Source organism: Miniopterus natalensis, chromosome 15, assembly GCF_054644295.1.
Source record: "Miniopterus natalensis isolate mMinNat1 chromosome 15, mMinNat1.hap1, whole genome shotgun sequence".
NCBI classification, from domain to species: Eukaryota; Metazoa; Chordata; class Mammalia; order Chiroptera; family Miniopteridae; genus Miniopterus; species Miniopterus natalensis.
Genome location: NC_142095.1, coordinates 3327699 through 3349346, shown reverse-complemented (window position 1 = coordinate 3349346; position 21648 = coordinate 3327699). Strand labels below are relative to the sequence as shown.

General features: G+C 51.6%; 1 protein-coding gene across 1 annotated transcript; it reads right to left on the bottom strand.

Moving 5' to 3' along the window:
- Window positions 1-1685: 1685 nt before the first annotated feature.
- TRAIP (TRAF interacting protein) lies at window positions 1686-21452 on the bottom strand. The gene is made up of 15 exons (XM_016202890.2): window positions 21063-21452; window positions 17137-17194; window positions 16560-16643; window positions 14545-14584; window positions 13817-13944; window positions 12541-12635; window positions 11930-12043; window positions 11105-11192; window positions 10139-10228; window positions 9621-9709; window positions 4913-5068; window positions 3081-3129; window positions 2658-2807; window positions 2492-2542; window positions 1686-2293 (listed from the first exon to the last, which is right to left on the bottom strand). The coding sequence occupies exons 1-15, from the start codon at window positions 21158-21160 to the stop codon at window positions 2174-2176; spliced, it is 1410 nt and encodes a 469-aa protein (XP_016058376.2). The 5' UTR covers window positions 21161-21452; the 3' UTR covers window positions 1686-2173.
- Between the last annotated feature and the right edge of the window lie 196 nt (window positions 21453-21648).

Below are 21648 nucleotides of genomic sequence, written 5' to 3'. Positions count from 1 at the left end.
CAGTATACAAAAATTCCTATTTGTCAACATTGTGGCCAATGTTGGTTTTTCTTTTAAAAAAAAGTATACCCATCCTAGTGGGTGTAAAGTGGTAGGTGATTTTGTGTGTGTGCGTTTCAATGAACATTTTTAAAAATTATTGAGAGAAACATCAATTTGTTGTTCCACTTATTTATGCATTCATTGGTTAATTCTTTTATGTACTTTGACCAGGGTTCAAACCTGCAACCTTGGCATACTGGGATGACACCCAACTGAGCTACCCTGCCGGGGCCTGTATTTTTTTAAATATATCTTTATTGATTTCAGAGAGAGGGAGAGAAACATCAATGATGAGAATCATTGATCAGCTGCCTCCTGCACGGCCCCTACTGGGGATCAAGCCTGAAACCCGGGCATGTGCCCTGACCAGGCAGCGAACTGTGACCTCCTGGTTCACAGGTCGACACTCAACCCCTGAGCCACGCCTGCTGGGCTAGTGCAGATCCTGAAGTTAGGTAGTGTCAGTCCTGGACTCTGTTCTTCAGCATTGTGTTCGCTATTGGTCTTTTGCTTTTGCATGTAAACGTTTGAATCAGTTTGTTGATATCAACAAAATAACCTGAGATTTTTACTGGAATTTTGTTGATTCTATAGAGCAAGTTGGGAAAAACTGACATCTTTTAAAAAAATGTTATTTATTTTTGTTAGAGAGTGAGGAAGGGGGCGGGGGGGAGAGAGATGGAGAGAAACATCAATCGGCTGCCTCCTGCCCACCCCCCACTGGGCATTGACTGAAACCAGGGCATATGCCCTCACCTGGAAAACCACTAGCAACCTTTTGGTGCACAGGGCAATGCTCAACCAACTGAGCCACACCAGCCAGGGCAGAACTGACATCTTGACAATGTTGTGTCTTCCTATCCATGTACCTAGAATATATCTCCATTTGTTTAGATCTTTTAAAATCTCTTTCATCAGAGTTTTAATGTTTTCCTCACATAGATCTTGTACATATTTTGTTAGATTTATACCTAAATATATCCTTTCCCCCCCCTTTTTTGTACTAATGTAAATGATAACGTATTTCTAATTTCAATCGTTCACTGCTGATACATAAGAAAGCAATTGACTTTTGTGGCTCTAGTGATAGTGAATCTCATTTTAGTTATTGTACTTTTAGTTCCAAAATATGTCAGTTTCTATGAAGTTCTTCTTCCTGTGAATGAGCCATACTCTCCTGTTTATTTATATGCTTTGCAATTTTTTTGTTAAGAACTGGATATTCTGAATAGCATGTTATGGTAACTCTGGAAATGGAATTCTCCCACACCTCAGGGATTGCTAAATTTTGCTTCTTGAGGGCTGAAGCTGTCTACTGGTGACTGTTTTTGCAAAATATGTGTTCCTTGTGTATGGTCACTGGAGTTTCTGTGCCATGATCTCTGCTGTCAGCTAACAAAGACTTTCTGGCTAAAAAAAAAAAAAAAAGGCACGGGCACTGCACTGGCCCTTTAAATCTGACAGCCGCCTGCGGTCTTCGGGCTGCGCCCAGGTTAGTCTGCGGACGAGGCTGCAGTGATTTCATTCTCGCTGGAGTCTCCGTGCCCTGTGGGAGGTGTGTGCCTAAGGGTCTGAGTGCAGGTGAAGACTTTAGAAAGTCATGCCAAACAGTTTTCCAAAGCTCAAATTTACACTCCTAGACCTGGAAGAAAACATTCTATCTTTTTTATTTTCAACATAGAAATCTTGCGCCATCCTCCACTCTGCTTGGCCCTGGCCACGCCTAATGGGACGCCGGAGGCAGGCAGAAGCTCAGGCAGGCGGAGGCGGTCTGCAAAGCCTCAGGCACTTTGGTCCATAGAGTCAACGAAAGACCCTGGTCTGGAGGATTGGAAGCAGCCCAACATCTGGCCAAGGCTATGGTCAAGCCTGCAGCAAGGAGCAAGCCCTGCCGGCAAGAACAGTGAGCTGGCCACAGCTCCCACAGCTGGCCCACTGTGGCGGGGGTGGGCAGGCTGTGTGCTGGAAAAGCACATGCTCTGGGCCTCTCCCTCAGCCCCATCTTGTCCACCACTGCCCTTGAGGCTGGTCCTGGGAGAGGGGCTGTGCCCCCCAAATCCCCAGCTGAACCAGTCCTCGGCCTGTAAGTTGGAGGTGCTTATCTGGCCACTGATTGGCCTCACTGTTCTCACTACCACAGGAAGGGGGCTAGCTTAGCCTGCGAGGGAGGAAGTGCTTTCCTGGCCCCCACTTTTTGCTTAGCCTTGGCCTTGGGCTTCACCGGCAGTGGGCGGATCACAGTTGTGTCAGTCTGAAGGAGATGTCAAGGAAAAGACCTAAAGAGGGGATTGGAACTCAGGGCAGGGAAGGCTGAGAATGCAGACTCAGCAAGGTCTGGCTCTGCACAGCTGAGGCTGCAGCGCCTTGCAGGCTGGGGTTTGGGGATACAGGTGAGGGATGGTGTGGGCGCTAGAGCTCAGCTCAGCCCAGTGCCGCAGAACAAGGATACGGGCTGGATGAATTTTGTCCGGCCTCCAAGACCATCGAAGCCCGTCCTTACCTAAAGCAAAAGAAGGAGATGAGTGGACCAGGCTGATGGGCTGTGGGGGTGGAGCTGGCCGCCTAGCCCTTCTCAGGAGGGCTGGCACTTGCCATTGGCAGGAAGCCATACTCACTGCATCTGTGCTGTGAAAGGGCTGTGCCCTGGCTCTCTTGGGTTGTTTCTGGCCCAGGAAAGCATTCCGGATGAAGAGAGGGAAGGCACCAGCCAGCTCCTCGTCTGGTTCTCCCACACAGTGCTGGCCACCCAGCGAGAGCTGGGACTCCTGCAGGGGAGACCCCAGAGCCAGACTGGATGAGCTGGATGGCAGCAAAGGTGGGGGTGGTAGTGGGGATGGAACAGGATCAGGACCTCTGATGCCCCTCCAGGAGGCAGAAAGGATCATGAATAGGGTTCCCAGGGCGGCTCCAAGTGCCTCAGTCCTGGGCTGGGAATGAGAGAGCTCTGGCCAGACCCTGCCCTCTCAGCAGTCCAGCTTCACATTCAGTCGGGCTAGGGCTGGATGGTGACTGACTGAGCCTCTTCGGGGAAGCCTTACCTGCTTGGAGCCTTTGGGCATCTTCTTGGGAACGTCCTGAGTGGGAGAGCTGTGAGACAAGCAGGCAAGAGGCAGGTGAGCAAGACACAGGGACAGGGTGGTCAGGCTCAGGACATATGCCCTACAGAGCCACCATGTGGCATGGCTGCTGTCGTGGCTGTGTGCTGGGCAAGGCATCTCAGCGATCCCCACTCCGAGTGCAGACCTGTGACTAGCTGGAAAGTCACAGCTGCCAGAGTGGCGAAGGCAGGGAAGGTTGGACTGTGTGCCAATCCTGTGGCTTTCACTCAGGGATAAGCTAATTTCCATGTTCCCTAAGCCCTTAGGCACCTCACCATGTCCCAGGGCTCTATGTGGGGCAGGAGAGCCCAGCTGACTCACCACCCACAGGAGGCAGATACAGGCAGACACACCTAATGAGCTCAGGCCTTGCCCTGTCTGCACGAGGAGCCACCACCTTCACAAGACCCTCAGTAAGTTAAACAGCCCATAAAATACTCTCAGAACACAGGGCTGGTCATCTCCCAGGTGATGTAGACCATCTATCTGTGCAGGCAGGGTCTGGGGCAGAAAAGGTCATGGCCCCAGGCCTGGCCTCCCATTCCCAGCTCCAGAGCTGGGTCCAGTGTTTCCATCCAATTCCTGGGGACCCTAGCAGCTGGGTACCCTCTCCTGGCATTTTCCTAGGTGGGTGGGAGAATGGTAACCTAAGGCTGATCCTGTGGCTTCTCAAAGCCACAAGGACAGGGGCAGGATCAGGGCCTGCTGACCCTCTGCTCCTGTCCCCATAGCCTGTGGGGAGGCCACATGAAGACCATGGGAAGACTCTTAACTTGCTGTAAGTATGGCTCTGGGGAGGCTGATCCAAGTTGGGGTGTCCTGGGCTCCCTCACATCCCCCACAGGCCCTGAAGATGGTAGAAATGCCTCTAAAAGGCCCAGAAGCCTGCAGGCCCCAGGTACCCACTTTCAACTTTTATAGCTAAAGAAAGGACAGGCATTGATATACCCCTGACCACAGTCCACATGCCCTAGGCTTGTTTTTCACACCCCATACAACACAGGGGCCTCTGCGCCTGTAGTCAGGGAGAGGTGGGCAGCCCAGCTGGCTTTCCCTGTTGCCCTCTCCCTGAGCCTCCTCCACTCCAGCACCCATCATCTCAACTTCTTCTCTCATGTCCAAAGTCTCTGACTAAGGGGAAACCTGCTCAGCCCTTGACTTCCCTTACCTGGGCAGCGCATACTTCCATGTACGTACAGGAATAGCTCTTGTCTCCAGAATGAACTACACTTGGCCTGCATGGCCAAGGAGACAGCCTCCCTGCTCCCAGGCCCACTGCATCCCTGGTGCAGATCCCACCCATCCCATTGCAGCTCCACACAGCTTCTCACACCTGCCCCTGTGGGCTCCCCACCTAGGTAGGGGGTGGGGGCCTGGGTTCCATGGTTTGAGAACATGAGTCTGAGAGGCACACAAAGGAAGGGGAGCTGCAGAGTCCCTGGCTCAGGACTCCGGTGGGCAGGCATTCAAAATATTGGGAGCACACAACCCCCACACACACCATCAGCCAATACTTGCACCCACTGGGACCTCTGCATTTCCTCCAACTCACACCCCAACGCTCTTGCTTTAAGGGTGAAGATTAATGAGACAAGCAAGACAAAGGCTTTGCACAGTGAGTACTCAGGAGAGAAAAGAAGAGGTGGCTGGAACCAGTCACAGTCAAGCCCAGGTGACCCTCGCTGCCTCATCTACCACTCAGAGCTATTAGGGCAGGGCCTGCAGAGATCTTTTGGCTTCCCTCCCTCCGGGCTGTGCTCGGGACCACTTACTGTGCCTTCTCTGGGCAGAGCTTCTTGGCGTGGCCATGCTGACTGCCAGGGGGCCGGGCTGGGGGGGTGTCCACATCAAAGGTGGCATTGAGGTCAATGTCATCACTGAAGGCTGGCCGGCGAAGCTTCAGGCTCAGCATCTCTACAGGGGCTGGGCTAGAGGCACAGACAGACTGGTTACTCAGGATCACAGTGGCGGCCCAGGACAACAGCTCCTTGAGCATCAGTGATGGCTCCACTCCAGGGGCCTGGAGAACACAGCTGGCTCAAGGCCACCCTGCAAGGAAGCCCTAATCGCTACAGGAAAAACCGCTGGGCTTACTCCTCCACACAGTCATGGGACCAGTGAAAGTCTGGAAGACGGGAAAGGAAGCAAACAAAGCCCCACACAAAGCCCAAATGTACAAGTAGCCTCATTTCTCAGAATGCAGTGCAAGGAGCCAGAAATGTGGCCTCAGACTGATGTAAATGGATGTCCCCTTCAGTGCTACTTATGGCAAATGGCACAGTATTAGAAACTGTCAAAATGACCTCCCTCAGGGGCTGGCACTTTCGTAGCCTGACTATAACATATTAAAGTGGGGGTTCCAGACAGTAAACTTAGTAATATGGGAAATGCTCATATATTAAGTTTAAAAAGCAATATAAAACTCTACGTATAATGGTGACAAGAGAAAAAACAGACAAATTAGACTTAACAAAAATTAAAAATTTTGTGCATTGAAAGATACTATTGCAGAGTAAAAAGGCAAACCACAGAATGGGAAAAGACATTTGCAGGTCATATCTCAGATGAGGGATTCAAATCTATAGAGAACTAAAGCTCAATGATGGGAAAACAACCCGATTCAAAAGCGGGCAAAGGCCTTGAATAGATATTTCTTCCAAGATGATATACAAATGGCCAGTTTATACACTAATTTTGGAAAACAACTATATGTATAGTGTATACACATGATTTGATGCACACACATCTTCCCCTGATTCCCCAGCCCCATGCCACATATAGAAAAAGGACTGCAAGGAAGTATACCCCATGTCAACAGTGACTACCTCTGTGATGAGTCCATATTTTCCAAATTCTCAATAATGACTGTGTTTTTACTTTGAAAATGGGGAGGTATTCTATTAGAAAATGCAGCCGATTGGATTTTTCTAACCTATCCAGGCCTGGTGGGGCTCCCCAGTTCCTGTGGTCAGAGGAGAACTCTGGGGAGTGGCAGGGACACTCCCAAAACAAGTCCCCTTTCCTTCCCTCAGGGACAATCCAGGGCTACCCACAGCCCTACACCCACTGCTCGGGGACAGAGACCAGGAGGCCACTGAGGTGTGCTGATCAGAGCAAAGGGAACTGATTTGGGTGGGTAAGCATGTGGGAAGCTTGGACCATCACTTTCTTCCCCTGGCCTGGCCCCTGGAAGCTCTCCCCCTTCCTTGCCTACACATGGAATCTAAGGCTGGTAAACCCACCTCAAACCAACTCCATGCAGGTTGCTTTGCTTCCCTCTCTGGGAACCACAGCACAAAGCAGAAGCCAGAACCACTCATGCCAACTTTTTATAGTATCTGCTATCCTGCCACTGTTTATCAATGCCAGCAAGTCCAGCCCCAGGTCAGAAGAGGGGCACTCAGGCAGGCAGGGTCTGGCTGGGGCAGCCATTGTGCACTCCAGGTGTCTCATGGCAGGGCTTCCTGCTGCCATCCCCTGTGACCTTGCCCAGTGGTGTCCATGACACAGGCCCACCCTTGGCTCAAGCCAAGGCAGTCTTCTTCATTTGCACCTCCTGGCCACCCACCCACAGCACTAAATTCAAGCTCCAGAAGGTTTTCACAGCGCCCCCCCTCACTCCCCCACACCCGCTTCTGGCTCATGTGGACACAGTTCTTGTTCCCTCAGACCATTCCCAGTACACCCTTGTTTTATGAAGCTCAAACTCTGCTTCCCTGCTGCCAAGGGTCTTTCCTTCCTTCCCACCTCTGTCTGTACAAGGAGGGAGAGGGTGGAGCCCAGCAGCCTTCCATTGCAGGCTGAGGTGCTGGCTCGAGGCCCTCCTGGGTGACACCATCACCTTTAGAACACTCACCCCGGCCTATGTACAGACAGGGCTTTGCGCCAGAGGCCTCAGGAGGTGGAGCAAGACACTCGAAGCTGCCTTTCCGAAACAGGATGAAGGCCCCGGGCAGATCCATCCCGTGTGGCCTGCGAACAGTCGGTGTCTCCTCCATGAACTTGTGGCGCCTGGAGGGCCTTCCCTAAGCAAAGGCCTCCCTAGCTCCCTTCAGTCTGGAGGTCAGGGGCCCTTGGGGTCCTTGAGAGAGGTCTTCCAAATACCCCCTCTGCAGTTGGGGGTGATAGCTACCTCCTGAGGCCACCCTAAAATGACAGGAGTGAAGGATAATCCTACTGAAACAAATGAATGGGCAACCACGATCAGTACCCATAGATTTCCCCCAAATTCTGGGAGACCATGGCCAGGGGACAGCAGATAAGAGCCTACAGGAGAGGCCTACGAATGAAGCGAGGATGAGAGAATCTAGAATCGCAGAACATTAAACAGGGCTGAAAACTGGGGTGCTGATGGAAGGTGGGGCTTGGCTCTACCCCATCCTAAATCTGAACTGGCTGAACACATGGCAGCTGGGCTGCTACCCCGGGCCAAGAAATGGGGGGACCTTTCCCAGACATCAATCAAACCATCCACAGTGACTCAGAGCAGCCAGTATTGGAAGGGACAGAAAAGCCCCCTGCATCCTAGGCTCAGGTAAGACTCAGCACGGGGCCAGCTCACTGCATACTCCCCCCAAACCCTGCCCAATGGGTTGGGTTCCCAGGAAGCCTTTCTGTAGTTCCCCCTCAGAGACCACAGGCAACCAAGAAACCCCAGGAATGGAGGGAAGTTCAAGAGAAAGGTCATGGTTTATACACGCAGATGCCAAGAGAAACAAAACTACTAAACCAGAAAACAAGGAATAGCATAGTTCACAAAGGAAGCACTCAGAGAGCAAGAAAGAATTCTTGCAAATTTAAAACGCAATTGCTGATTCAGCCTTAGAATGGAAGGAAATTCTGACACAGGCTACAGCATGGATGAACCCGCCCCTGGAGTGGAGGGTAGAGGAAGCACCGTGGAGCTCCACCTAGCAGCCTCCAGTGACATCACAGGAAAAGGATTATTTCCCCTTGAGGGAGCCTGGGCTCTAAAGGCTGGTCCACATGAGATGGTCTCTGAGGCCACCAGCTCCCTGAGGGTGAGCGCTGTGACCGCAGAGCTGACACAGCCCTTGAGTTGCCTGGGGCTTCCAAGGTGGCCTGGCCAACTGGCTCTGACAGGAACAGAAGCAGAGTCCAGTGTGTCAAAGCCGACCTCATACTGGACCTCACAGCCAGCCATGTGCCCACTGCCCCCAAGCCCTTTCCCAGGCCAACCCCAACTCTGGGGGCCAAGCAGGCAGCTCTGGCTCCACGAAGGGACGCTGGAGGGCTTTGAGGTAAGAAAGAAGTAAGCCTGAGGAACGAGAGGCACGGGGATGACAGGAAACTGCCTCATGTGCATTCACTCCCCCGAGCAGATGCTGACCAGGCTCCGTGGGAAAAGGAGTGTGCGTGGCAGGAAGCTGGTCGGGGGATGCAGAGTAGGATGTGGCTCCTGGTCTACTCGCAGCTGCAGGTGTGTGTACTGGGTGGACTGGGCGCCACAAGACTCTAGAGCACCCCTGTGGCCATGGTCTCTAAATCAGAAGTGCTACCTACGCAGAGGGTGAGCTTATCGCTGAGGAGACTGGGAGACTCTGTAGGGCAGCTGAGCCTAGTGTGGAGAAGAGCTGATGCACAGAAAAGCACAGAAGCAGAAGGGCAAGGGGTTTTCCTTGATAGTATGATTTGGCTGCAGCCTGAAGACCCACCGCAGTCCACAGGCTGGTTCCTTGAGTGCTGTAGGCTCAGTGCCAAGGACTCTGCGAGGTGTTCGGTGGGGAAGGAGTAGCACGATGCCTAGGGGCTGCTACTGCTAGGCTGATAGGATGAGTGAGAGGATGGGCCACAGGCCATATGGGGAGGTGGTGGCAGGGAAAGGGGCAGGAGGCACCAGAAGTTAAATGGGCAGGCTCCAACAACTGACTAGATGTGGGGAAGAGGGATCGATCTGCCAAAGGACACTGAAAGTGGCTCAAATGAAAGGCCAGGTCACTGCCTTGTGCGCTTTCTGTCTGGGCCCTTAGCTGGGCATCCAGGAGGAGAGAGCCCTGAGGATGTCCTCCACCAGTGGGCTTCTGTGAAACACTCAGGAGGACCTGGCTGCCACCCCTGGCAGGAACAAGCATCCCTCTGTCTCATGGCTCCCTCTGCTGGCTGCGTCACTGCACACAACCCAGGACTAGAGGGGAATTCTCTTAGTGAATGGTTTCCTGTTTGTTTCAGAATTCAGGGCAGACAGATGAATCTGGTGAGCCACCCCATAAACAGGCTGCCCGGAAACAGTCAGTGCTCCTGCCCCTTCTCTGACCATCCTCAGGTCCTCTCTGGCCTGCCCTGGCTTCTGGTCTGAGCCCAGAACTCACCTCAGAGCTGCTTTGTAGCTAAATCTTGGCTGTCTCCCAGGGCAGGAGGCCCACAGCCTTCACATTCACAGGGACCACCCACTCCACCAGAGCCAGGAGGAGTGAAGACCCTTACCAGGGAGCTCTGAAACACCCCAGAGGGTCAACCAACCTCTCTAAAACCAGGCGGTTCATAGTCTCGCTGTCCACCGGTGGCAAGTTCAGGGTTTCCTGCAGCATCTTTAGCTTTTTTTTCAGGCTCTTGGGGAAGGAGAGAGAAAAGTGTGAAAGAAAGGCTGAGGCATCAAGTCCAGACAGACCTCCAAAGATGTGAGCAACATGCAGAAGGGCAGGCCCAGTGGGAACAGAGCGAGGCCTGAAGCCCCATCATCAGGCTCCAGAGGCCACGACCTCCTGGCCCCCAAACCCCTTTGGCAAAACTCTTTCTGGTGGTCTCGGGGCTGTAGGGACAAAACAGACTTTGAAGGGCGACCCATGGTGCTGTCTTCCCAGGCTCTAGACCAAGGTCAAGGTGCACATCCTGACCCGCCCTGACCCAGGAGGATGCAGGGAACCCAGAACCACCACCACCAGCTGATGCACAGGTTCCCAGGCACAGCTAGCCCAGCTCTGCTCTTGGAGGGCACACAAACCACCCCTCATTCCCATTCGGTTAGGGCTGACCCTCACCATGATTTCCTTATCAGCACTCTGTAAGTCCTTCTGGGCCGACCTCAGCTCCAACTTGGCCTGGTCCAGTTCAGAGTAGACTGTCTGCAACTACAATAAAGTTCAGAGAGTAAAGAATGAACCAAGAGTTCACCAGATCGATTCCCAGTCAGGCCACATGCCCAGGTTGCAGGCTAGATCCCCAATCCCCAGCAGAGGGCATGCGGGAGGAAGCCAATCAACGTTTCTCTCTCATTGCTGGTTTTATCTCTCTCGCCCTCTCCCTTCCTCTAAAATAAAAAATATTAAAAAAATTAAAATGAGCCAAGGGGTGGCCATGTGCTCTGCCACCACCTGCTGCTACCCAGCACCTGCTCATGGTAGACCAGGGTCCAGAAGAATGTGGGGACACATTAGGGAGACCCTAGCTCTATGGGGCAGTCCAGCAATGTCCTTCTGGAGCTGCCCAGGAACAACAGCTGTTCCTATATCCTGCAGCCAATGGATGCACCAGGCCCAGAAATAAAAGCAGTTGTGCTCACTGAATCAGGTTCCAAGGGCCCTCCTTCTCTGGGCCTGGTGCAAAAACAGACCTCTGAAGCTTTCGCATTTGGGACTTGTGCTCTCCAGCCAGCTGAGAAGTGTCCAGAAGCCAGGAAGAGCAGAGGGAGCATAAGTATGAACATGTTAGATTACCTGCATGACCTGCTACCCTAAATAGACAAGCCGCATCACCAGAGCTAATGCCAGTGAGGACCAGTAGCCAGTCTCTGTGAGTCATCCAACAGCCCCCTGGTATATCAGCTGCACAATCAGGCCAGAGCCAGAGCCAATGCCAGTGAGGCCCAGTAACCAGTCTCTGTGAGTCATCCAACAGCCCCATGGATCAGCTGTATCATCAGGCCCCATGGCCTTGCTCAGGGGACATGAAAGAACGTGAGAAAAGGGCAGCCACCTCTCCCTTCACCCTCCGCTCCCCACTGTTACCTTGCTTCTGGAAGAAAACAAGTCCTTCTTCAGCTTCTCAGCTAGCTCGCCTGAGGCCTTCCGTGCCTCTTTCAGATTCTCATACTCTCTACACAGGGGCCAAAGAGAGATATATCAGAACGGGATACCTGCTGGTTGGACTAAGCACCAACCAGACACAAAGCCCAGCCCAACCCCTCACCTGCTCTCATTCCTACTCTGACACCTGAGCTCAAAGGGCAGCGCTGTGGAGGGTGCTACATTCAATGCAAGGAGAGCTGGCCAGTCTGCTCTCTGCCTGGGCTGCAGGCACTGGTGATTTGAGAGCATGCTTAGGAAGCCCTGGCCTCACTCAGGAGGCCCCCTACACCACCTGCCCTCCACAGGAAGCATCTGGGATCCTCTGTGCCTGTCAGTCAAATGGCACTTTCTCCAACCTCTTACCCACAGTACTGGAGAATCTGAGCAACATTTCTGCTGTAAGCCAGGCAGGTCAATAACAGTGCTGATGTGAAACAGGCTGCAGATATCACGAGGGGGTTACAGCTCAGAGCTGTGCTAACCTCCTTAGAAATAACGCTTATAATCACTCAATTCTCTCTACAACCCTATGAGGCCAGTTATTACCATCTCCATTTATAAGCTGAGGGTCAGAGGCTAAGAAACTGGCTCCCCACCACATGGTGAGAGGTGGGATCAGGGTTCAAACCAAGGCAGCAGGGCTCCAGAGCTTGCCCCTTAACTCCACCAGCACTGCCTTGTGAGAGGGGGGCAGCAGATGGAGAGGCATGGCTGGGGTGCCATGGCTTAGATCCTGGGCTTGGAAAGAGGGGCCAGAGTACACACTTCTTAAGGGATACGCAGTACACAGCCAGCTGCTCCACCGCTGACTGGCCCACACCCATGTCTCGGATCATCTCCTCCACCTCGGGCCGCTGGCTCTTGAGTAGGAGTTCAATCCTGAAAAACACCCGGCCCACAGCATTTAAAATCCGGAGGCTGATGGGTAGGTACCCAGTGCAGCTCTGCCTCCCTGTGCTGCTGTTACTATGGCAACAGCCTAGGCTGCTAGGATGCTTTAGCAGGCGGGTCTGCTCAAAGAAGGCCCCATAGCAGAGCTAAGCACAGCTCCAGGGATGCTTCTGAGGAAGAAGGGGTGCTCGCAGTGGTCAAGGTCAGGGATCCCAGAGAGAGGTTCTTGGGGCAAAAGACCTGTCAGGCTGCCTGCCATAGGCAACGTGTATAGGGAAGAGTGCAGCAAGGGTCCCCATGGAAGTAGAGGAGCTCACAGGGGCAGAGCAGAGACCTGTGCCCACGCCCAGCTGGCCCGAGCCCCCCCACAGCCTGTGGAGATTAGAGCCACAGAGGTGACCCAACTCCTGCTCCAGTCCTGTGAGTTGTGCCACCTGGGGTCCCTGGGAGCAAGGGTGCAGGGCAGGCCCCAGTTCCAAGCTCACCGCTCCATGGTCTGCATTTTGCTCCTAAGTCGGCGGGCCTCGTCCCGTGCTTGTTTGGCTTCATCCTGCTGCTGCTCCAGGAACTTCATCTGCTTCTGAAGAGCAAAGACACGCAAATACATGCACCTGTTGCTTGGAGGCTCCGAGGGACCATGGCTAAAGTCATTGGGGAAACTCTACCCCAAAACTTTCTGCTTTTGAAAATGCTGAAAACCACGTGTCCCCCAGCCCCCAGGAGGTAAGGCTCCTGGGCTCCACTCTAGCTTGTGCTTTTTCTGCTAAGAGGCACTAGGCCAGCAGCTTCCTCACCTCCCTGCTTGCTTCCTCCTGAGATATGTCTTCCCATAGGTACAGTCTGCTGCCAGCACCCACAGGCCCGTTGTGGGCCACCCCACGCCTGGGCCTTGTGGTGCATGTTGTGCAGTCCAGGCCTCACTGTCCACCACCTAGACCTATGGACAGCTGCCAGGATGGCAGAACTGAGCCAGAGGCAGCTAGCCAGCTGCCCTGGGCATAGGACTACTCCATCTCTGGCGATGCCATCGGACTCCTGCTCTGCAGCCAGGTGCTGCTTTGCTCCTTCCCTTCCACTGGCCAGGCCACGTGATCCACACCAGCCACCAAGCAGGAGCGGAGACACTGAACACCCTGGGGCCCTATCTGTTCACAAGGATGCTTCCTTTCCCCTTTGCAGTGGCATCCAGCAACGACTGCTGCTTGCTACGAGGCCAGAATATCAATTGTGGGCTCAGATCAATCGCCTCCTGCCCCTTAGAGAGCAAGAGGCTCATCCCGAATTCATCTGGGTCTAGAATGGCTGGCTCTGCAGGCTTTGATCTGCCCAGTCAGCTCAGCACAGGAACTTCAAAGGCCTCTGCTCCTCCCTGGGATGCTGTTTGATCTGGCTCCAGAGAGCAGCCCAGCCAAGGACCGGAGTGCGGATGGAAGCTTCTTCAGTGGAGTACAATCCACTTTTGAAACATGGCCTAGCCTCACCATGGTCTTGGCTAAGCGGACCCTCCATGAAGTACCGGGAAGGCCTTACCTCTTCACACCACCTAATACAATATTTATAAGTGTGGCCAATATGGCCCTTTTCTTATGGGCTGGATGGGTACAGAGGGGAGGACCGGGAAGAAGGGATTTGCCTCCGTTTTAAAACTGCACACACCAAACTGCTGACCAAGGCAGAACCAGAAGTTAAGCCCCGAGTGGTGAGCCCAGGACTGCGGCTGCATCTCCCCACCAACCTGTGCCCCAGGACCTGGGGACGCACCTTGAGGGTGGAGGACAGCATGTCAGCTTCATCCAAGGCCTTCTGTAGAGACTCCACAGTGGCGTTGCGTTCCTCCAGTGTGTCCCGCAGAGTGTCGATGATGGCCTGGCTGTCACGTTTCTCCCTCTCTGGAGCAAGGAAGGGGTGGGTGGGGAGAGGCCCACTCACCTATCAGCATGAGAACCTGGGCTTTGGGGCTCCAGCACCCCACCCCAGAGACAAGTGAGGAACAAGTCCCAGGCCAGCAAGCTAGGCGGCAGGCTTCCCTCTGGCACACACCAACCCAGGGAAGCCAGCTAGAGTCTCTTCATTCAGGGGATGAAACCCTTTTTCTGCTGCCTGGGGTTACTTGAGCAAAGATTTCACTGTTCCCTGCTCCCATGGGTCTAGTAAATTCATCATCTGGGAAGTCACACAGGTTCCTGCCAAACTCTGTGGCCGAAACCCCTCCTACAAATACTCTGGTGCATCAGGTAGCCCCCTCCCAGACTGAGGCCTGGGCAAGAAGCCTCCAACAAAGAGAAGAGGGTCACCTGGTCTAGGTGGGTAGCTCCAGTCACCCCCTTTCCTCTCCTTTTCTGCCAGTCACAGGAGCTGGCAAGACTCTTGGACACAAAGCAGGGAGAGTACCTGGCTCCACCAGAAGGTTGGAGGCCTTCTTCCCAGGGCCTTTCCTACCAGCACCCAAGTCAGAGGCTTCCCATGTCCCTTGTCCCTTGCTAACTCACCTTTCTGAGAGAGCTGGGCTCTGACATTATCCAGTTCATTCTGTAAGGCAATATGTACAATAAGCAGCAGCAAGGTATCAGCGGGCCTCCACCTGGCCTCCCATAAGGCTGTGGGAGCCCCAGGAGGAGAGAATGAAGCCTGTCGATCTAGGGAGGCACGGACTCTGCTGTACCTCAAGGCCAGGCCAAGCCAACAATGGAGAGATAAGCCGTGCTTTATCTCTGTGTGCCTTTTTAAGAAGTAGCTAAGATGGGGAAAAATAATCTCAGGTATAAGACCCCAAGACAGGGAAAGAGGCAAAAGAGAGGTGAGAGAAGCAAGGTTGGGTCTGTGTGATCAGCCCTATAGTAGAGGCTTCCATTGCTTCCTTGGCGCTGGGCTAGCCCTTACCCTCTCTGGGAGTCAGCTGCACTCACTGGGGACACAAAGTTGGCATAGCCAACGACCTTGGGCCACCACTCCTTCCCTCCACCCTGGGGTCCTGCCTGCTTCACAGTCTACCTCTCTTCCCAGCTCCAAGCTGGCTCTATGTACACAGATCTCCCAGCCCCAGAATCTAATATGATCAGTGAGCCAGGACAACTGTGAGCCACTGAATGAAACCGCATACATGCTAGATTCTAACCAGACTGCTGTGAGTCTCTCGAAGCTTGTGTATACAGTCCAGAGCCACTGCTCAGAACCACTGAGGCTGGGGCAGAACTGAGCCCAGCTCCCATGCAGGAGTCCAGGGCATTCAACAACCCTGTGGGCAAGAGAGGTGTCTACTCCATAAGCAGGAAAACCAGGCTCTACAGAACCCAAAGGCTTGGCCAAAGGTCCATGGTGGTAGCTGGATGGAATCCAGGCAAGTCCTCCTCCAGATCCACCTTCCCAGGTCAACACAGACTCAGGCCCCACATCTGACCGATACTAAGGCCCAGCCCCAATAGGTAGATATGCCCCATGGGGTCAAACTCTCCACTCAGGACTCTGGGGGCAGGTGCTTTCGGTAGCTGGGCTGGTCAGTGTAGGCTGGACATCTGGAGGTGGAAGTGGTGGTTGAGAAGGATGCGCAGGGGCTGCCTGAGAAGAAAAACTACCCCTAGTCTCCTGGCTCCTGCCACACCCAAGCAGGATGCCTTCCAAGTCCTTGGTCCAAACTACTCAAGATGCTGCCTCCCTGCCTCCTAATCTAGCTTTGGAAGCCGAAAAGAAATGAAGCTGCCTTTGTTGCTGTATCACAGGGGGAACACAGCTGAAAACTGGGAGCAGTTACCATGACGATGAGCATGCTGGCTTTAAGCACAAAAGCTCCTCATTTCAAGCAGTGAGGTTCCAAGGACATCATGGCACCCTGGAGCCAGGGCCAAATGAACACTGATCTGACACATGCCCCGCAAATTAACCCTCAGAGTCCAGGTTCACTTGTGAACCCCAATCCCACTTCCTCAAGAGGTTTCTTGTACATAAAGAGGTAAGTCTTAGACTTAGGGGAAAAGCAGTAGAAGTGTAGGAGGGATCCCACCCTCCTCTCCTGCCATGTGAGTTTATGCCCTGGCTGCTCATGTTGATACCAGGGGTTTGGCTCTCTATTCCTGGCCTGGGAAAGACATGGTACCTGGTATATACCAAGCCACCCGGGGCAGTTATGAGACACAGCCAGGTTTGTAAACAGAGAGTTTTCCCTGACTGAGAACTAGAAGAGTTTTCTAATCTGTCCCTAACCATGCAAGCAGCAAAGTGGGCTGGGGAGGACGGTTGTAGATCCTTTGCAAGGTCGGGGGGCCTTGGGAGAGGGACTCCGACCCCGGGTTGGAATTGCTCTGGAATCCTAAAGGGAGGGCTCAACAGTGTGTTTCTCCAGTGACTGTCTCATCTTCACCTGTCCTCTGTTCTCCTTGCCTCTGCCTTGGAATCTCTACAGTCTCCCCTCAAGAGCTCCACCTCCATGCTCTAGGTACTCTCCCTGGTTGGGGGCAGAAAGAACTCTCAGAGGGCTTGGGTTCAGTAGAATGGAATAAATTCTGGGTACCTTTAAGAATTCTGCATCTAAGACACCCTCCTCCTCCTGGGCAAGGTCAAAGAAGAGCTTATTGATAATGGATCTTCTGCCAACCTGGGTGAGAGAAGGAGGAAGAGCATGACTGTGTAGCTGGTCATGGGCAAGGCGGCCAGGGTGTGCACGCAGCCTAACGTGCAGCCAGGCCTGCTCTCAGGCCTAACCTTCACACTGCGTCCCTTGGAGTCAGGCGACTTCTCAACCCTGCAGGTACCCCAAGCTGGTGCCACAGGCTTGGTGGTTGCAGACCCATAAGGTGACTACTCGAAAGACACCCCAACTCTAGGTACTGGGCATTGAGAAAATGGGGAAAGGGAGGGAAAGGGGCCAAATCTCCCCAAGTGAAGACCGACCCAGGCAGTGAATGCATTTGCAGCTACCCATGGGCATAGCAGGTCTCCCAAGCCACTGAGAAGCACAAGTGAGGCTCAACTAGCCTCCAGCCCTAAGGGTCCAAAAGGGTCAAAGATACCAGCTTCAGAGACCTTTCCTCATTCCTGCTCCCTGGCAAGGAGGAGATGTCTTCAGCTTTTCCACCCACCACCCTCACCTGGATTCGGCACTGTGGGCAGGTCCGACTCGGCGCTGTATCAAACCACTGGATTAGGCTGGAATGAGAAGCAGAAAAACAGGCTCATGAGCCACTGCTTGGCTGGAGACAAAAGGGTCTGTCCTGCTCCTTCGTGACCCAATGCCTGCCCATAGGAGGGCAGCATCACCGGCGGTGACAGCACATCCCACAGGGCCTGCAGGTACAAGCACTCTGACCACATGGCCCTCTTTTTGACCCTGTTGGCTTGGCCCTCCCTACCCCTGAGCTGCTCTTTTGTGAACCGTCTAGGCTTCGACTGGAGGGGGGGGGGCGCAACAGTCAAAACCTAGGGTCCCTCAGAGATGGGGATTGTAATAACAGCCCCACTTTAAGCTGGAACTCCAGAAAGCTGTATTTTCAAAGGGTAAACTAGAAGTAAAAGCAAGAAGCAGTAAAAGCAACACACAGCCCAGCTTTCCATCATCTATCTGGTGGTCCAACAAAACCTCAAGCCTTAAACTTTACTTAAATTAGTCTCTGATTAGTAGACTCTACCACCCCCAGGGACAAGGGAGAAAGTCCTTTCTGGAAGATGATATCATTATCCTAGACCTCAATTTTTTTCTATAAATAATTTTTCAGATACTGTGTGCAACGTATGATCAAAGCTAACCATACACAATGGAATACTACACAGCAATGAGAATGAATGAATCTACGACTGAGAAGAATATTATGAATGAATGACATCAACATAACATGGAGGAAGAGAGGCCAGATGCCAAAAAAAAGAGGCAGATTGTATATGACTTCATTTACATAAAGTGAAACAATAGCAAAACTCATCTATGCTGTTGGAAGTCAAGACTGGTTATCCTTGTGTGTGGGGGAGAAGTGGCTGATGGGAGTAACTGGAAGAGTGCACAAAGAGGTCTCTGGAGTGTTGATGTCTTGTTTCTTGTCTTCTTCAGTTGTAAAAATTGTGCAAGCCATACACTTACTATATGCATATTTTTGATAATATATTTCAATAAAATGGTTTTTTAAAAAGTGAGCAGTCACACAAGGATAAAAGTGCTACAAGTGCCAACCAAAACATATCCACAAAGACTTCAGATATTGGTATTGCGAGACACAGACCATAACATGCTACGTTAAAGAAATCAAAATCAATATTGAAAATAGTAAAAAATGGCCACGGCCAGGTGGCTCAGTTGGTGGGAGCGAACACCAAAAAAGGTTGCAGGTTTGATTCCCAGTCAGGGTGCATACAGGAGGCAACTGATCAATGTTTCCTTCTCACATCGATGTTTCTCTCTCTCTCTCCCTTCCTCTCTCTGTAAAATCAATAGACATATCCTCAGGTGAAGATTAAAAAAAGAAAGGAAAGAAAATATCAGTAGAAAATTAGAAAGTAAAAGGTGATATAGCAGAACTTAATAAGAACCTAAGAGAAATTCTAAAACTGACAAAATGGCCAAAATTAAGAATTCAGTGGATGAGTTTAATAGCAGTTTAGCCACAGCTGAAGAATCAGTAAACTGAAATGATAGATGAGAGGAAACATCGAGAATTAAAAAGACGATAAACAATATAGAAGATACTGAGAGACTGTCTAGCATACATATAATTAGGAGTTTCAGAAAGAGCATTAGGTAGAATAATGTCCTTCCCCAAGAAGTCTACATCCTGATTTCCAAAACCTGTGAATACTTTACTTCATTAGAAAGGACTGATTATGCAGAGGCAATTAAGTTAAAGGTCTTCAGATGGGGGATTATCCATCAAGGTGTGCCCCATGTAATCACAAGGATACTTCCAAGTGGGACAGGAGTGTCAGAGTTGTACAGAGAGATCTGAAGATGTAACACTGCTAGCTTTGAAGATTGTGAGAGGGGCCATGAGCCAAGAAAAGCACAGCCCCACCTACCAACCTTGACTTTAACCCAGTAAGATCCATTTTGGACTTCTGATCTCTGGAACTACAAGATAACATATTTGTGTTGTTATAAGTCACTAAGTTAGTGGTAATTTGTTATAGCCAAAATGAGAAACTAATACAGAAGGAAAGACATAATGCAATAGAAGCAATACACGAAGAGATAATTGCTGATAATTTTCCAAAACTAATTAAAGAAATCATTCCACAAATTGAAGAAATTTAATGAATCCCAACCAGGATAAGTAAAAATAGTAACAAAAAGAGAGCTGAAGTGCCTACATAACTGTCAGACAAAATAGACTTTATAAGTTAAAAAAAAAGGACATATATATTGATAAAAGTTCGATACAAAAAGAAGTAACAATTATAAACACATATGCACGTAACAACAGAGTCCAAAAATATATGAAAGAAAATTGGACAGAATTGAAGGGAGAAATAGATAGTTCTACAACAAAAACTGAAGATGTCAATACCCCACACTTTCAATAATGGATAGAACAATCAGACATATGATCAACAAAGAAATAGAGAGCTTTAACAAAATAAACTAATTAGACCTAACAGCTATATACTCCACCCAATAAGAGCCAAGTACACATTTTTCTCAAGTGCACATGGAACTCTCCAGGACAGACCATACGTTGGGCCACAAAATAAGTCTTAATAAATTTTAAAAAGTATCTTTTTGATCACAATGGAATGAAACTAAAAATCAGTAACAGGAAAAAAATAAAATAAAATTCACAAGTACAAGGAAATTAAACAACATTCTTAAACAACCAATGAGTAAAGAAGAAATTACAAGGGAAATTAGAAAATACCTTAAAATAAATGAAAACACAACATACCAAAACTTATGAAATACAGCAAGAGCAGTACTAAGAGGGAAACTGACAGCTGTAAAGACACACAGTAAAAAAAGAAGACACCCCCTGGCCAGGTGAGGATGCAGGAGATTGAGATTCGATTCCCCCTCAAGGCACATGCCGGGGGTTGCGGGCTCCATCCCCAGTCGGGGGTGTGCAGGAGGCAGACTATCATTGACTCTCTCATCATTGATGTTTCTCTCTCTCTCTCTCTCTCTTCCTCTCTCCCTCCCTCCCCCTTCATCTCTTTGAAATCAACAGATAAAAAGAAAAAAGAAATGCTCTAATTATAAAAACAAACAAACAAACAAAAAACCAAAAGGGTCTATTTTAAAATTGGGTCCTGTACTTTTTCATATTGAGTTTTTTTGTTACATAAACTTTTTTTGGTTACAAAAATGGTTAAAATAGTCAACTTTATGTTATATATTTTTACTACAATAAAAAGGTATACAGTAAAAAAAAAAAAAAAAAAAAAAACAGAAAAAAGTGGTTAAGATGGTAAATCTTGTTATGTTTATTTTACCACGATAAATTAAGGAGCAAAGAGCTCTGCGTCAGCCTGTGCACAGCAGCTGCAGGAATCTTTCCCCACCCGCTGTACCCAATAGAACGGTTCTACAGGGTTAGCAGCGCGGCTCGATCAGGGAGCACCTCCTCGCCCTTAGATGTTAACTTGGTTTTGCCGGCGTCAGCGTATACATTGGGGTGTCCGACCAAAGACATGACTGGAGAGAAGCCTTCCAAACCAGCAAACCACACCAAATCGGGCAGCCTGAGGCCTACCAGGTTTCCATCTCGAAGAAACAAAAGGGCTCGTCAGTTTGGTGAAAGCTCGCCTCCGCCTGGGCTAACAGTTTTGAAGTCACATCTCTTCACAAAAACCGATCACGAAAGTCCCTACTCTCTCTTCACTGAACTAACTCTGTCCCCTTGGGCCCAGTTCAGCTGCCACTTCCTGCGGAAAGCCTGCCCTGACCCGCCTCTGTCCAGGTCGGCAACCTCCTGTGAGGCTCCGTTAGTGCCATCACCCGTCTGGGCTCCGGGGGCCGGCAGCGCCCGAAGGCCCGACACCCCACATTCCTGCTGCCGTACCGGAGAGCGCGCCCAGCCCCGGAACAGTGGTCACTCACCATTGCAGGTGGAAGGTGTGGCCGCAGTGGATGGCGGCCACGTCGCGCGAGTGGTCGAAGAAGTCGGAGCAGATGGTGCAGAGCGCGCGGATAGGCATGATCCCCGGACTCCACGGGCCCAGGGAGCCGAGGAAACCGCCACGGATCCAGTTCCTCGGCCGCGCCCCCGCGTCTCAGTCCCTTCAAATTTGGCTCCACTGAGCGACTTCCGGGGTAGGACCGGAAGTGGCTACGCGAAACGTGGAGGCAGAACCTGAAGGTTGAGTCCGGATTGGACAAACTCTCAGGGGGGGCGGGGATTAACGGCCCAGCGGCCAAATAGAACCCCGCGGCTGAGCGCGAGCCGGAACCTGTCAGCGGTCGCGTTCTGGCGGCTCCCGGGAAGACAGCCGGTACCGCAGTCTTGCGGCGCCGGTTCGGCAGCGGGAGCGGGAGCAACTGCGCCGCCGGCCGGGCTGCCTTCTGGGCCAAGCCGGAGCTGCTGCAAGGCGCGCCGGGCACGGGCCCCTCAGCCCTGTTCTCTCATGGCAGCCTCCTCTGAACTTCGGGAGCGTCAGCACCGCGGCCGCACGGGGACAGGACGATG